The sequence below is a fragment of the Camponotus vicinus genome, unplaced genomic scaffold, assembly GCF_025532165.1.
Source record: "Camponotus vicinus isolate PSW18456_S1 unplaced genomic scaffold, iyCamVici1.0 SCAF_4, whole genome shotgun sequence".
NCBI lineage: Eukaryota > Metazoa > Arthropoda > Insecta > Hymenoptera > Formicidae > Camponotus > Camponotus vicinus.
In genome coordinates this window covers 978,003-994,298 of record NW_028141976.1, presented here as the reverse complement: position 1 = coordinate 994,298, position 16,296 = coordinate 978,003, and the positions used below count along the sequence as shown (strand labels likewise).

The window sequence follows — 16,296 nt, the reverse complement described above, 5'->3', positions numbered from 1 at the left end:
TTTGTTGTTATTATTATTATTATTTTATTAATATTATTATTATGATACAACAATTGGGAGGGAGCTGTGTGTGTACCTCGGCGTTATCATATCACTATGTACAGACTTCGTCTTCTTCCGCGTACGTCGTAAAGGGATCGAACGATGGACACACCGAACAAATTAGTCGATCATCTTTCCTCAACGTGTCATAAAGTGAGTGTGTAGGTACATATACACGCGACAGTCCTCGCGCTTCTACGTCGCCTAAAACTCTAGTCTAGATGACAGCACGACAGCTACAGCGATAAACTTCGCCTCGCCCCATTTCTTTTCGCTACAAAGAACGCGTCCTCTTTACTCTCTTTCTCTCTCTCTCTCTCTGTTTCTTCTTTAAGAAAAGCACCCTCGGCGTCCCTATTTTTCCTTTCTTTTATTATAGTATTATAGTATTATTATAGAAGATTGCTTGCACGCGCACCAAGCGTTTTCTTCAAAGAATTGCAAATGCGATCACAAAGATATTTTTTTCAGACACTTGAGAAAATCGATTTTAATTTTCTGATTAACTATATAATTGCATAGTTATATTTATGTATTTTTTGAATATATTTATAAAATTCAAATATCTCAGCCCAGTAAGAATCAGATATGATAATGTGTAAATTTTATGAAAAATTTTATGAATTTTATTTCATGAATTTTTCATATTTCATGAAAAATTAGTTCTTGTCAAAATTTCCTAATAGCAAACTCGAAAATTGCATCAGTATGTTTTTACGTAAAAGCCATCGTACAAAAAAAAACATAATAAAACAGATAATTATTATAAAGAAACGTACGCTAGAAAAAAACCGGAGCAAAATCCGAAAAATTTCCCGATTCAACGTCTTTGTTTTGATTTTTTTTAGCATGTCTCTTTAAAGGGGAAACAAAGGGAGACGAGGTTTATTACAAATGAATCTCGAAGCGAGATTTAATCATTCTATTGTATCACAATAAGAAAAATTTCTGCTATGTACAAAATTATTTAATTTCAAGAAAAATTGTAATTTTCCTTGAAACTTACTCTGGCTTTTACTGATCTGGAAAATTTAAATTGCGTTTTTCACAAGAGAATTATATTAATTTCTTTACTAATATATTTATAATATTTATAAATAATATATTTATAATTTATAAATGTATTTTATACTATTTAAGCTATAATTGAATATTAATATAAAGTTAATTTTTAACTTTTAAGATGGATATTGATATCAAACATATAATACATAATAATTTTTGAGACAGAGAAAAGTAATTTACTTTTTAACCGATTATAGGATTTTCTCAAATGTTCGATAAAGCCAGATTATAAATCGCCATTGAATCCCCTTTGAGTTTTTTCTTGTTCGATATATTTCTTGAGTTTGTGAAAGAGAGCGAAAGAGAAAGACAGAGCGACAGAGTTTATTGAGAAACGTGAAAAAATCACCGCACACACAATAATCGACTTGATGAAAGACTCGACATCTCGGAGACCTCTCTATTTTATATATATATATATATGTATATCAACGAAAAGGAGTTCGCTACACTTGTCATATATCATATGTACATGCCGATCTTTTTTTCCTCTCCGAAAACGGGAACCTGTCTCGTTATCATCTTCTCCATGCATGCGCGTGTGTATGTATCTATGTCTGTATGGATGATGTGTTTCGCGGCCTACATACAAGCGAATCTTTGCTGTCACATACGCCACATGTGCTCAATGTTGCTCCTTTAAGGCCGAAGCGTATCTCGAACGCGAGTAATCACGCTATAAAATGATGCGGCTTCAGATGAATTTGATAACCAGAATAGGACGTAGACAACATACATGCGCGAGAAATGAAGAGAGGCATTTTATAAATTCCATTCCAAGTACTTGTGATATAATCTCTCGAATGTTTGAAACGTTTGAGGCATTTCCTAGGATCCTTTCGGTTGCGATTTTCATCGGGAAGTGATGAGCGTCCAATCCAATCCAGAACTGTTCTAGATTGGATCAGACTCGTAGGTCCTCTTTGGGTTGCGATCGCTGAACAAGGCGTGTCATTTTGTATGTGTATACATATGTGTGTGTGTGTGTCGCTCAGGTACTATATGAGAAGAAAAAACGTGACACGCCGAGGACACTCCTTTAAGCAAGAAGTACAAAGATCGCGCCACACCGGCTGTCTCGTTGTTGCGTGTGCGAATGTCGCGTATCTCAGGCTACCTAGATTAATTCACCTTTCTACAGTGTGGTGTGTGTGCGTGTATACGTGTACATGATCTCTGTCTTCACCTATATACTCTGGAAGCATTCGACGGTTTTGTCAGGACCTCGGCAATTATTTTATACAACAAAGGATCTTCGTAGAGATGCGTCTTTACACGACACGGTGCTGTCTGCGAGATCCGCCGATTCGACTGGCTTTTCATGCAAGAGACAAAAAGAATCGGCGTGCTGCGTGTCACGAACTCCCCTTCGCTAAAGAAGGCGAAAGGAGAAGAAAGAGAAGAAAAAAAGAAGAGAGAAAGAGAGAGAGAGAGAAAGAGAGAATATTAAAAAAACGAGAGAATCTATATAACAGAGAAAGTGTTCGCTCGTTGTATAGTCAAGGATGCGAAGGAAAGCGAAAAGTATGAATGAGAATGATCGCCCGATCGCCGGCGTACGAATGGAGGCAGTCGTCTTTGTACAGTGAATCTCTGTAGAGTCTTGGTATCTCAGTCGCGCGCGAAACAATGCGGAATATATATATTATAATCGTGGCGGAATCCGGCAGATGCGGCGAATAACACGATAGTAGCAATCGCGCGCGTTAAAAGAAACAATTCTCGCGACGATACTTGAAGAATTCGTTTCGCGATGACGAAGAAACAAAGGCGCGGATCGCAAGACAGTTGAAGCTACAAGTATAAAATTAGGCTGTATAAAAAATATGTAAATATGTATGCGTGTATATGTGTGTGTGTGTGTGTATGTGCGTGTTTATTCTGTGTACATGTGTGTATTTTGATAGTTAAAATGTACATATTCGGATGCGGTTCTGAAACACAGATGAAATAAGTCTAGAACGAATTTCGCTTAATGAATGATAATCCCATCAATTTTTAATTCGCCTGTGTATATATGTTTCGCTGTCATTTATTAATAAGAGAACGTAGTTCGGGAGGAAATTCTTCCCCTAAAATCAGTTCGTGGCTGTTCTAAACCCCTAAATGCTAGCTACGTCGATTTATCGCTAAACCTAAACTCCTTATACGATAGCATGTGTACGGATATAATCTAGCCATATTACTTGTTCAACTTAGAAATTAATATTATATACTATGTACAACACTTATCGTTACGATTTTTTTTTCGTTTTCTTAAAACCACCTTACTAAGAAGAGAACGACCTCGAAAGTTGATTTCTTGTCGCTAAATTGATTCTCGATTTCCTCTGGTATTGTACCAGAATACATTGTACGGCATTTTCTTCGAGAAACTCGACATATTCTTTCACGCTTTCTTCCTCTTTCTCTCTCTCCCTCTCATTCTTAGTTCGGACTACAGGCTATGCTTTGCACTGGTACGTAACACAGTTGAACCTATTAATCCCAGATACATCACAGATTCATTCCAAATAAAAACACACACGCCCTCATCAGCGTTGTATATCATTACCGTTAACGATTACATGTTACTTCTTCTCATTTATGTACAAAAGAAGCGTCTGTATTGTGAACATGGGAAATATATATATACATATATATATACACAAGATATTTTTCGCATAAAATGTTACAAAGTGTTTTGTCCGAAATTTAATATCGCGCAAAAAATGTTTCAGACAAAATTTATAAAGTTTTTAGAAAAAAAATAATAATCTTGAATTATAAAGTCATTTTTTAAGATCATATAAAAGTCACCTAGTATTTTTTTAATGAAACCACCCTAATTTTTGTATACAAATAGATTCGTTGCAATATTTGACGTAAAAAGTTGCAAGGATAGTATAGCTGAGTTGAATCGTTTACGAGATATTTCATAGTTTATGTAAAAAATTATATAAAATTAAAGTATAAAATATCTCGCAAACTATTCAATTTTTGCTATCCTATCCGTATAATTTTTATTGCCAAATATTACGAAGAATCGATTTGTATAAAAATTAGGATAGTTCCATTTAAAAAAATTAGGTTCACGTTCATATAACTTTGAAAAATGAAATTAAAATTCAAGATTATCAACTTTTCCTTCTTAAAAGTCTATAAATTTTCTCTGAAATATTATTTTGTACAACGTCAAGTTTCAGAAAAAATCGTTTTGAGAAAATTACTTTGTAACACTTTATGTGGAATACCCTGTATATAGTCCTAGACATTCCACAGATCGAATGTTTGCGCGCATATCGCGTGTGTCTTCTCGCGCGGACTGACCAAGTCAACGTAAAAAATAATAATTCACCTCGATCATACGACTAAAGCCTCGCGCACCTGGTATATTAGTATATACGCGAAACAAGAATAGATATATCGAATATCAATTGATTCGTTTTCTCTCTCTCTCTTTCTCTCTGTATCTGTTTTTTTTTCTTTCGCGACACCAAACGCTAACGTACACATATGCATCTGCAAGTATCGAAAAACATAAAAAATGGAAAATACATACATATATATATAGGCGCATGTTATTTTTAACGATTATATATGTATAACGATTTTATTTTCTTGGTAGTTTCTTCCTTGACCTATCGCGTCCGCTAAACTCTTTCTCTAAACTAAAATCCGATCCGTGTGTAATCAAATCGCGAAAATTAAAAAAAAGAAAACGGGCCCATTAAGATCACGATGATAAAATGTAATCTGTTCACGTTGACACAATATATATATTTATTTATACATATTTATTATTCATATCGGCACATTATAAATTTTATATATACGCATATATATATATAAAATTTATATATTATGTATGTGTATGTGTGTGTGTTAAGTACATATATACGTGTATATATGTATTTATACACACACACACACACACATTGCAATAACTAATTAGTAGATAAAACTAATCGCCGCCATGTTCAACTGAAAGCCAGCGCAACACTATGAGAAGGTAAAATAAAATCAATATTTGTTTCGTAAATGTATTCGCTTCTCTTTGCGTAACGCGGGAATGATTTCCGACTAAAAATACAATGAAATTACAAAGAGTAAAATAACAACATATATATACACATATACGCGATTTCTTCATTTAAAACATCATACTTGTAATCTCCTGCACCTTTCACCTCATTGGAGATCGCGATTTCTCATAAATATACACATGTATATAAATATATATGTATTTATATAGATATATATATTTATATATTTATATATACACATATGAATATATATATATATATATATATATATATATATATATATATATATATGCGTATATATAAAAAGTAGAAGTCTCTTAAATTAGATTAGGATTTGGCGATCGATAAGAACGCAGAAGTGGCTTTTGCCAGCCCGTAGAGCGTCGATAAATCGTCCAATATAACGAATCATCGTTTAACCGATGATCACCTATGATTATCCTAGGAAACGTATATGTCACCTGTATCTCTGCATTAATATCTGTAGTAGCCGTGCATACGGTAGTCATCATGCTAGCGTGTGCCGCTAGCGTAAAGTAGTTTAGCTACAGCGCTGAACGGTTACAGAAGACTATCAATCCTCATCCGAGAGCGGCTCGTATTGCGCGGATAACAAGGGCGCCGGCTCGGCCTGCATCTGCTCAGACTTTGCCACGGAGGCGGACGTAGCGGAGGCAGGTGGAGGGGCCGGCGGTGGACCAGTGTGAACTCCTAGCGCGCTAAACGGATAGAAGGTAGTCGTAGCCGCCGGCGCGGGCGGTGGCGCCGATGACTGTTCACGAGTCGACCCTCCCGTGTCGTCGATCACCATCTCGCTGCCACCGCCGCCGCTACCGCTGCCGCCACCACTACCGGATGGACTTCTATCCACGCTTCCAGCTCCTTTTTCATCCTTTTCGGTCGCTACGACTGCGTTGCCGCCTCCATTCCTATCAGAGCCAGCGCTAGTATCGCCGCCGCCGCCAGCCTTGTCATCCTCGGTGCGCATCACTTCGACAATCTTGTTTTTCACGTAATCGAACGGCGATATTTGATGCGGCTTGTTGGAGGGAGTTCCGGAAGTGGATGTGGCAGTGCTCGGTTCGTAAAAGCGACGTCCGTAGTGATTTGCGGTCGTTTCCGGCGGCGAAACCGGCTCGACCGAATGGTATTGTTGCTTTCCCGATGACTGATGCTGCTGCTGTTGCGTCTGTTGTTGCTGCTGCTGCTGCTGTTGCGTCTGCTGTTGCTGCTGCTGCTGCTGCGCGACGCGTATTATCTGACGCTCGTCTCCAGTCTTTACCGAGTCTGGCTCATTATGTTTCCGTCTCTTCCATTGATCCTCCGAGATTGAATATCTATCATTTCGAAAAAATAGAGAAGAAAATGAAAAGGTTTCCGTTATTTATAGAATATATTTCTTAGCGAATAATGGAATAATTGTATTACGGTTAGAAAAAAAAAGATTATGTTATAATTTACAAAAGCTTTCTCTCTCTCTCTCTCTCTCTCTCTCTCTCTTTTTTCTTTTAAGAATTGGAAATATGGCTTTTATTTGGATTTCTCATTCTCAGTTCGCATTCTAGAAAGTAAAAATTCACAAGATCGAATAAATAACATTAGAAAAAAGCTGCGCATTGAGCTTATTAATTAGTTTAGTCTTGACCAAAAGATGAATTTTTTAAGCTTACCCATAAGATCTATATGACGAATGAGATGGGCCATAATCCTTAGTTATAATATGCTCAACATGCTCGCCGAGAGTCATAGCTTTGCTGCAGCCACTTCCGTTGCCGCTTGCGCCACCGCCGCTTCCTTCGCCGGCGGGACTATGAGCTATGCCGTTAGGTTCTTGCGGAGTTTCGCGATGAAATCCCTACAAAAAAAACGAAAAAATAAGATATAAGAACTCACTTAATATAGAAAATAAAACGCAATGTCATAAGATCGTGCAACAAATTGAAGAGGGAAGAGAAATTTACCTGGAAAAGACGATCACCAGCACGGGTCGGCTGATTAGTCGAAGATCCACTTGCATTAGCATTGTCAACGCCCTGATTAATTTGATGCGTTATGATAGCATCTATCAAACTGGCAGCTGTGAGAGTCGACGATGAGTCATTCTGTTGTTGACTGGAAGATTGACTCTGTCGCGATGATGATTGCTGCTGCTGCTGCTGAGATTGTTGAGACGGTTGAAGCCGAGAGGACTGCGAGAATCCGCTGCTCAATAATCTCGATGAATCTCGATCGAGCTGCTGCTGCTGTTGTTGCTGATCTCTGTACAACTGCGCGATGTGTCTTCTCTCAATTTCTATACGTTGCTGGTGTTGAATATGCTGCATATGCTGCTGTTGTTGCTGTTGGTGTTGTTGATGTAAATGTAGCAGATCTCGCTCGCGTTGCTGTGCAGCCAGACGCTCGGCATGCTGTTGGATCGGAGATCCAACAACGTGAGGATTCTCACGTTGTTGTTGAATGGCGAGTCTTTGCTCCTGGTGCTGTATTTCTTTCTCGCGTTGCTGCACGGCCAATCGATGCTCGTGTTCTTTCTCGCGTTGCGCGGCTATTTGTTGATGAATCTCCTTCTCTCGCTGTTGATGTATAAGCCGATGCTCATGCGGGATATCCTTCTCCCGAATCTGCAAACGAGCGTGCTCGACGTGTATATCTTTTTCCCGTTGCGGCGCAAGACGATGTTCCTGTTGCTGAAACTCTTTCTCACGATGTTGATGATGCTGCTGTACTGCGAGGCGATGCTCCAGCTGCTGTAATTCCTTTTCGCGATGCAAACGATGTTCCTCTTTTTCCCGTAAATGAACGATATCGCGTTCCCTCTCCCGCTCACGTTGATGCTGTTGTGTGAGCCTGTGCTCGGCCATACGATGCTCTTGCATCCGTATTTCTTGTTCGCGAAACGCGCGGTTGTTGTCGTAACGATCAGCCAACAGACGATCTGCCATCGTTTTACCAAGACCTTCATGACCCCCACTTCCGGATGGAGGATGACCATGTTGATGCGGTACCGGTAAAGTAGGTTGCTTAATTGCCACTTCCACTAAATTAGAAAACGCATCCAGAATTGGCGGTGGCGGATAGTGCATCTGCTTCTGTGGATTGTGCCTCTGAATAACACCCTGTCGCGGCTGTGTATGCGTCTGCGGAGGAGGAGGAGGCGGCGTGCTAGCGTAATAGAGGTTTGATGGTGGCGGTTCATTCTTACTCGCCATCTCGCCGGTGACGGACGCGCCAGTGCTACCACTACCACGAGCGCGCGCGTGCATTTGCTGACTGGTAATATAATCATTCATGATGATCTGTCGGCTGGACAATTGTTGTTCCATCGTGTAGCTAGGCGGCGGTCGTCCCGCGGCGGAATAAGAATTGTATTGACTGCCACCATGACTCACTACCACGGCTGGCGACGTCGCTTGACTTGGAGGACCTTGTCCCGGCGGTGGTGGCGGCACATTGCCGCTACCTGTGACGGGTGAATGTCGAATGGTACGATGATAGTCATAGATGGGCGCGCCACGCTTATCTACCGCAAACGGAAGAACCGGTGTACCCTGAGTAATAGAGCCCCCTCCAGTCTCCTTCGGCGCTCCTGGACCAGCAGAGCTGGCGTTGACGGCGCCGCCGCCACGTTCGCTAACGTTCGCGGAGGCGCCGCTCACTGGTGGATTACCAGGTGGCGTCATTTGCCGTAACAGACCCTCGTAACGCGCCGTGGATACAGGCGTGCCATGTGTGATGGAACCACCCTTGTGTCCTGGCGTGCTCATGCTGCCAAGTTTTGGCGACAGTTTAGGATGTGTCTGCGGCACAGTGACCTTATTCATCTTCGGTGTAATGGATGCTTGAGGTCGTGGCGCCGAAGCATAGACTAACGGGCTCTTTGCGTTACGTCCCTGCTCGGGATGAGGGGTGGTGTGAGGATGATAATACGCTCCTGGTGGTGGTTCCGGTCGATAAAGAGCGACCGTCGGTGGCTTGTGAAGTTGAATCGAATGATTATAATCCTGTTGGAGTCGGGGCTTTTTAATACTTAGATCCAGTGTTCCTTCTGTTTCTCTGAGTGCTTGTTGCACTTGCATGACGACTAAACCTTCCTTAGGGAGAAGATCCGAGGACGAACCTTGATTACTAGGCGTAGCCGGTGGACAAGGAGTGATAGTAGCTTGCATTTGACCTGAAACAGAAGATGATAAATTATAATAAACCGCAAATAATGTATAACATAGGGAATCAAAAGAACGAATCGATTATATTTGTAAAATTTATTTCAAGTGCAATACTACATACATAAAGAGCCTTTCAAAAATAAACGTAATAACTAAAATTTTGAACATGTTTTTTTATAAGAATTTTGAATATAAAAAAGCAATGATAAACTTACTGATTTGTTGCGGACTAGGAGCAGATCGATGACCATGATGAGGTCCTGATACAACAGAGAGTGTTGCCAGATTCGTATCTCTGCTGGGTAACGCCGTATTCGTCATATTCGAGGATGGCTTATAACCGCGAACATACGTTATGTCATTGCGATGGTCTGTTTTCAAGATACTGGATATAGTCGGTGTGCCGGAACTGTTAGGTGCGGACGAGCCGCCACCATCAGCCGGACTATTGGGAGTGCGTTTCAGTTGCATTTCAATGACACCCAACATGAGATCCTTGACAGTGAGAGGATTTGAATTACTCGTTGTTGAAGGAGGCGAATGAGCTGTAGTGGGAGGTTGCTGCTGATGCTGGCTTTGTTGTTGGCTCTGTTGTTGCAACGACGTTGCGTTGCCGCTGGCAGTTGTCATAGTCACTACAACACTGCCATTATCTAAATCAGCACCTCCCTGACCTTCGTCCGCCGTCTCCTGAAACAATGAGCGCACCTCTATCAGACGGCCCTATCGTGCAAAAATATTGTTTCGTAATTTGTTTTTTTAGGATATTATTATCAAGTCAATGATAAGAGTGCATATGTATTTAAAAAGTATCAGAAAGGAAATGCCTTGATAATATTGGTATTGGAAAATTGGGATCACTTTCATGGAGATTATTTTGATTCATATTTGCAATTCAATACATCTTAGAACAATATACATATTTCTTAATATTGTAGGATTAAGGTATAGCAACTTAAAATAAACTACGATAAAAGAAGCTAGACATTCTTGACAGGGTAAATTAAGACTCAAAGCACAAAGCTAAAGAGTTTCATCTTACCGTGGCAGAGCTGTCATAATCCTCTCTAGCACCACCGGATGTAGCGGCAGCACCGCCGCTGCTGGAAGACTGATGAGACGATCCGGCAGGCGGAACAAGTGATACTACGGTTACATCAGCAATTCTTTCACCGAGTTTTTCTAACGACCCGAGCTCATTAGGTCGCTGGAAAGATAACGATGAAGATGTCGCCGTAGGACCACCACTCGGTATCACCGCTGCATTACTACCCGTCATGGTGGTCGCAGGACTTCCTGCACTGGCGGTGTCACTTGAATCATGAACCTGACGAAGAAAGGGAACATGAGAAGAAGAGAAAAATATATATATATAAACATTGAATACAGAGGTAAATTGGAAAAATTTTGTCATAATTTGTAAAAACGAACTTACAGCTAGTTCATCGCAACTACTTGTACTACTTCCACTCTCCTCCTCGTCGGTCACGTATGGCGGCCTCCGTTCCTCACCCAACAATGTATAATACTCGCTGACAACTTGATCGAAACTCAGCTTCTTTCGATAAGCGAAATAATAGTTCTTGCACTGCTGACTCGTCTTGCCGGGTATTTGCTCAGCGATCTTCGGCCAATTGGTACCGTATTCCCGAAGCGCTTTGCGGAGCTGTTCCAACTCCTCGTCCGTCCATGGGCGCGACAATGGATCGGCGCCATCCTCGGACGCTTCGGTACCGCCGGTGAGATGCGGCGCTAATCTACGCGATATACGGCTGAAGCAAGCCGAGCAGCATTTCGTCGCATTATTCGGTATCTCTGAAATAATCAATATGAACAGTTTAGCTATAAAATATGTATATAATATTATTAAATAATTATTATGTAATATTATATGTATATATTATTAGATACAGAATAATTTGGATAAGCGTCAAACTTATATTTTATATGCATTTTATATAATTAATACATTGTATAGATTATAAAGTTTATTTATATAAATCTCTTTCAAAGCTAAAAACAAGAAATAAATAAATATCTTTATATTTTGACAATTAAATTAAATTAAAATTAAATTTATGAAACTTATAAAAAATATAAATTAGCTCCAAATGCAACTTTTTTTTAGGAATCTTACAATACATAAAGTGAATTAAAAACTTGCGAAAGACAAGCGTATATTTAATAATAAATTTAAGATAAAATGCTCATCAAATAATACTTAACATGTGTTGCAATTAAGTCATCATATCTCTTTATATGTCTATACATAAATGTACAAATGATTTGTATAAGACACTCACGGAATTCTTGAGCGATCGGCTCACGGATTTCCAGCGGCAGGTCGAGCCACTTGGAAGGCAACGCTCTCAGCCGTTTTATCCTGGACTTGGAGCTGTTTAGATTCGGACAGCCGGGCAACGGACAAGTGGTGTAACGTCCTCGGACGGCCTTGCATCTGCAGGTGTTGCAGACGCGCGCACCAACCGGTACCTGATCCTCTCGTAGACCGTATTGCGACGCCTGGCTGCGGGGCAACGCGCGACTGTGCGCGCTACCCTCGACGACGCTTTGGCATACGGTGCAAGCGTGAGGTCCTATCTGCCTGCCGCTCTCTGAAACGAAGACAATTAAAAAATATAGAAACAGTAATATTTATTTAGAAAAAAAATCTGTGTGGAATAAAAAAGTTTGAACTGAAGACTTGAGAAGATAAAAAAAGAGTGACACACTTGTAGAGGGTCTTTTTTACACAAATTATTAGATTTTATTAGACATTAGAATGTGGAATTTATAAATAAAAATTTAGAAAAGAAATCTGGGTGTGGAATAAAATTAGAAAAAGTTTGGACTGAAGACTTATGAGAAGAGAAAAAAAGAGCGGCACACTTGTAGAGAGTCTCTTTTACACACAAATTATTAGATTTTATTAGACATTAGAATGTGGAATTTGTAAATAAAAATTTAGAAAAGAAATCTAGGTGTGGAATAAAATAAGAAAAAGTTTGAAGACTTATGAGAAGATAAAAAAAAAGCGGTATACTTATAGAGGATCTTTTTTACACACAAATTATTAGATTTTATTAGACATTAGAATGTGGAATTTATAAATAAAAATTTAGAAAAGAATTCTACGAAAGGTAAATTGCAATCTATCACAAATACATTAAAGTATCTATTCAAATTTGTAAAAAAGTTTTCTAATATTCCAGATATTCTTATTCAAAATTAAGGTTTTTTTGGTGCAATTTTCTAAATAAGATTGTTTATTGTATGTACTCTATTTCTAATGCTCTTCAATTATGTACAAAAACAAATATGGTCGAAGGAATAATTTAATTTCTCGACTGTCAATGATTCAAAGATACAAGGCAACTTTGAATAATAAAGAAAATGAAATTCGAAAGTGCATTAAATCGATAAAATTGCAATCGTAATTATGCTTTCTCCAAATCCAAGTGCAACGATTCCTCCAATCATTCAATATGACAGAACACTTGGAATCGAAAGCGTATTTCGCGTTGATACGTCATGATAAGAATCGAATAAAATATAAAAAGCGAGCGATGCAGGTGCCAGCCGCACACCGCGTCGTGTGTTAGATTTTATCGCGCGTGTAATTGTGACATGATGCACACCGTCGCCAAAACGTCAAAGGGGTCGTCTATTGAAACGATTCGACAACGGCAACGTGTCTGCGGATCGCGTGAAATATAAATGCGCGTGCTGATCGCGATATACATAAAGCGACGAGCACGCGCTGATGATATTCGATCATGTGACGTTTTGTGTAGTTAGTCAAGAGTTGAAATGAAATAAAATTTTGACAAAATTCAATAAATGAATTATTTTCTTGTTCAAACTTTTTTTTAAAATATCGAATTGAGTTTATTAAAATCAAAATGTGTGTCTTTTAGAAAGATAAAAAAATATATCTACATTTTTATTAATAATCAATAATAAAAAGAATCTTAATAAATTCACATATTATATATTTTTGAAAATTATATGAGAGGAATGTTTTTATTTATATTTTATGATAAGTTGATTTATGCACACATATAATAGTTATAATTCATATACTGAAGATACTTGCGATCAAGTGCAATTATCTATTTAGCAGATGAATAGTTTTTAAATCGAAAGAAATTTGATGATGTCTCTGGACGAATATTTTGATTCTTTTTTTTTTAAACCTTCAAAAAAGTGATAAAGATGTCCATTTAAATATTGTAACAAAATTTCCTCGATCTTCCACAAGTATTTTAGTTCAAAATTCCAAATAAAAAAATATTTTAAACACTTTTTGATACAACTTTCTAAAATAAATTTTTTATTGTATGTGTTTTCTAATGCTTTTCATTCACATAAGAAGCACAGAATTATTTAAATTTCAAGAGATTTGCAAGTATACTAAAAAAAAGTGAATAGCTTTCGTAAGATAAGTATTTTTTATTTGCATAATATTTTCATTTCTTATTATTAAAAATTTCAACTCAGAATATGTATCACATATTCAACATTTTGTTAAAACATTAAATATATAAACAGAAGTATAGGTATATTTATATTATATTTTAAACTTAAAACACATAATTCACATAATTCACCTGGCTTATCGACAGATTACTGATTGCTTACAATATAAGATAATTAATTAATTATTAAAGAGGGATTTTTGTAAAAAAATTTCTGAACCTTCTGATAAAATTCTATGAAAATTCCTATTTTTCCAGATACGAAAGAAATGCCTGAGAATTTTAATTTTTCTACGATATTGGGAATAAACTCTCTCTCACTTTCTGGCGGTATTTGAATATTTTAACGAGTAAAGTCGACATTTTCGGGGACGTTAACTCGAGCGTCGATAAATGACACGTTCGGTAAAACGTGTTTGCGCGAAAATAAACGTACAACGCGTAGCTACCGGGGTTATTTAGAGAATGTACTTGCATTTATCCGCTATGAAATTGAGTAAATATAGTTAATCACGGATCCGCGGACGGAACTCGAGTGAAAACGCAGCGCGGGGGTTGAAGCGGGGGAGTGCAGGGGAGGAGGAGGGGGAGGAGGAGGAGTTGGCGCAACAGAAACGGAACGAGAGACAGTATAATTACTCGGCTAATTAAGGACGCCCAATTAAAAAGTTTCGCCGTTCGTTCTTAGCCCCGCGCAAGCGTCGGCGTCGCTCGCTCCTAAGTAAGATCGCTTTGATAATTCCCCCTTCCTCCCTTTTTCCGCAAAATTGCGCAAATTTACTTGCGTCGACAATTATCGCGCACTTAATAATCGCAACCGCATCCATCCGGATGGAAAAATAAATACGCAACATTCAGACGAAATGAATAATAAAATTCAATCATCTTTCGCGCAAAACTTGCAAAATATTGTGAAATAATTATTTCACTATGCGAAAAAAAATTCAAATAATTAAATGAGGAGGCAATTTGACATTTGGCGAATGTCCTCGATAAGATGGAAACATACGTGTCACGGTTCTAGAACTAATTTAATTCAGCGAAAATTTGGAATTAAACGATGGTCGCTTGATGCGCCAATTATTTGGTATTCAATACTCTTGGCGTTCCCTGCTTCTCTCTCTCTCTCTCTTTCTCTCTCATTATTTCTCCCTCAAAACTCGTACATCGCGATAAATCGCGGATGCTGCGCGTCCACTCTCCGATGACCTGTCACGCGAGCCGCGTCCCGCGTGTCTTTCGGATTGTATGCGAGATTATTGTTGACACGGAATTACCAATGACACCGTGCAACGATCGCCAAGAGCCAAGCAGGGTGAGCGAGCGAGAGCGAATATCTATCATATCCACCTACGCGAATACCATCGCACCGATTGGAAGAGTCGCCGGCGAGGGAGAGGTGAGGTGAGGTGAGACGAGGCGAGGGTAACTCGCCGTGCGAGAATATCCGCGACACTGATTGGCAGGTATTCCCGAGAGCGAGAGAAAATCGCTCTCGTAATTCGCGCACCCCCATCTCCCCCGCGATCGACAAGCACGATATCTCGTAGCCTAAAGTAGACTATTGCGTTGGAAATTTTTCACTGTCTCTTTCTCTCGTTCTCTCTCCAAGTGTCAAGGATACTGGTTCCTGATCATTCGACTGTATATGCATCCTTGAAATGTATGTATTTGTATTTTAAAATTTGTATCTCGATTTTTATCACGATTTCGCATCCTTCTCATATTATTTATTCATTTAATATTCAATCTGAATGCGTAATGCAAATTTTACATTTTACTCTGGATTGCAAATCAATCTAGGCCGCGGATATCGATCGGTTTTATTTAATTAATAAAATAAAATAAACTTAATTATGTTATTGTGTCTAGTTTGTTTCTTTTTATTGATTGGGTTTTCGAATTTTAAAAGAAAACCGTTTTCGAGACAAAAAAAAAGAGAATTTATAGAAGAAAGAAAGATCCTTATTCTGTATCCTTTATATTAATTTATATCATGGAATAAATTTTTTTTATTTTTCTCGTACATTTGCAGTCTTTCTTTTTAATGATCGCACCCTCGACATTTCAACGAGATTTCTCTTGGAATTCGTTCGAACTCGTCTCGCCAAAAGCACGGAGGGCACCGATGTCGACCCAAAGTACAAAGCGAATACAATATATCCGTGGAATAACGCGATAACGCGCATGTCACGTGGAATAATTCGTAAAGCTCGTTTCCCATACACTCAAAATAATACGCTATCCGAGGGGGTGGAGAGGGAGGGCGAGGCCGGATCGGGGCGGGTAAAGGAGAGTTAAAACTGGATGAAACGCGCGATGAATAACTTATACAAGAGTCCATTCAATAGAGAACCCGTGCGCAGTTACGCGATATTGCAGTTGGCCGATGGGTTAAAACGAGTTAACTCACCATCGGCAACGGGTGGTTTCGAGCAAATTAAGTTCCAAATGAGGAGTTTTGTGTGCGTTTACGCAATTTTAAATATCGAAGGAGGTGCAAGAAAGATAAGTACAGAGAAA

General features: G+C 38.9%; 1 protein-coding gene across 8 annotated transcripts in view; it reads right to left on the bottom strand.

Annotated features, from left to right (window-relative positions):
• Positions 1 to 4,845: 4,845 nt before the first annotated feature.
• The window catches only part of Smr (nuclear receptor corepressor smrter), a 73,858-nt gene continuing 62,407 nt past the window's right edge, over positions 4,846 to 16,296 (bottom strand). For 6 of the 8 annotated variants that reach the window (XM_083097443.1, XM_083097446.1, XM_083097445.1 and 3 more), the window contains 7 exons: positions 11,599 to 11,910; positions 10,731 to 11,110; positions 10,338 to 10,622; positions 9,511 to 9,985; positions 7,094 to 9,303; positions 6,803 to 6,987; positions 4,846 to 6,469 (listed from right to left, as the gene is read on the bottom strand). In XM_083097443.1, the coding sequence (XP_082953569.1) occupies positions 5,707 to 6,469; positions 6,803 to 6,987; positions 7,094 to 9,303; positions 9,511 to 9,985; positions 10,338 to 10,622; positions 10,731 to 11,110; positions 11,599 to 11,910 (4,610 nt within the window). In that variant the 3' untranslated portion in view covers positions 4,846 to 5,706. Of the gene's footprint in view, positions 6,470 to 6,593; positions 6,694 to 6,802; positions 6,988 to 7,093; positions 9,304 to 9,510; positions 9,986 to 10,337; positions 10,623 to 10,730; positions 11,111 to 11,598; positions 11,911 to 16,296 lie in introns of all 8 variants that reach the window. The other 2 variants (XR_014438532.1, XM_083097444.1) reach the window with 2 other exon arrangements.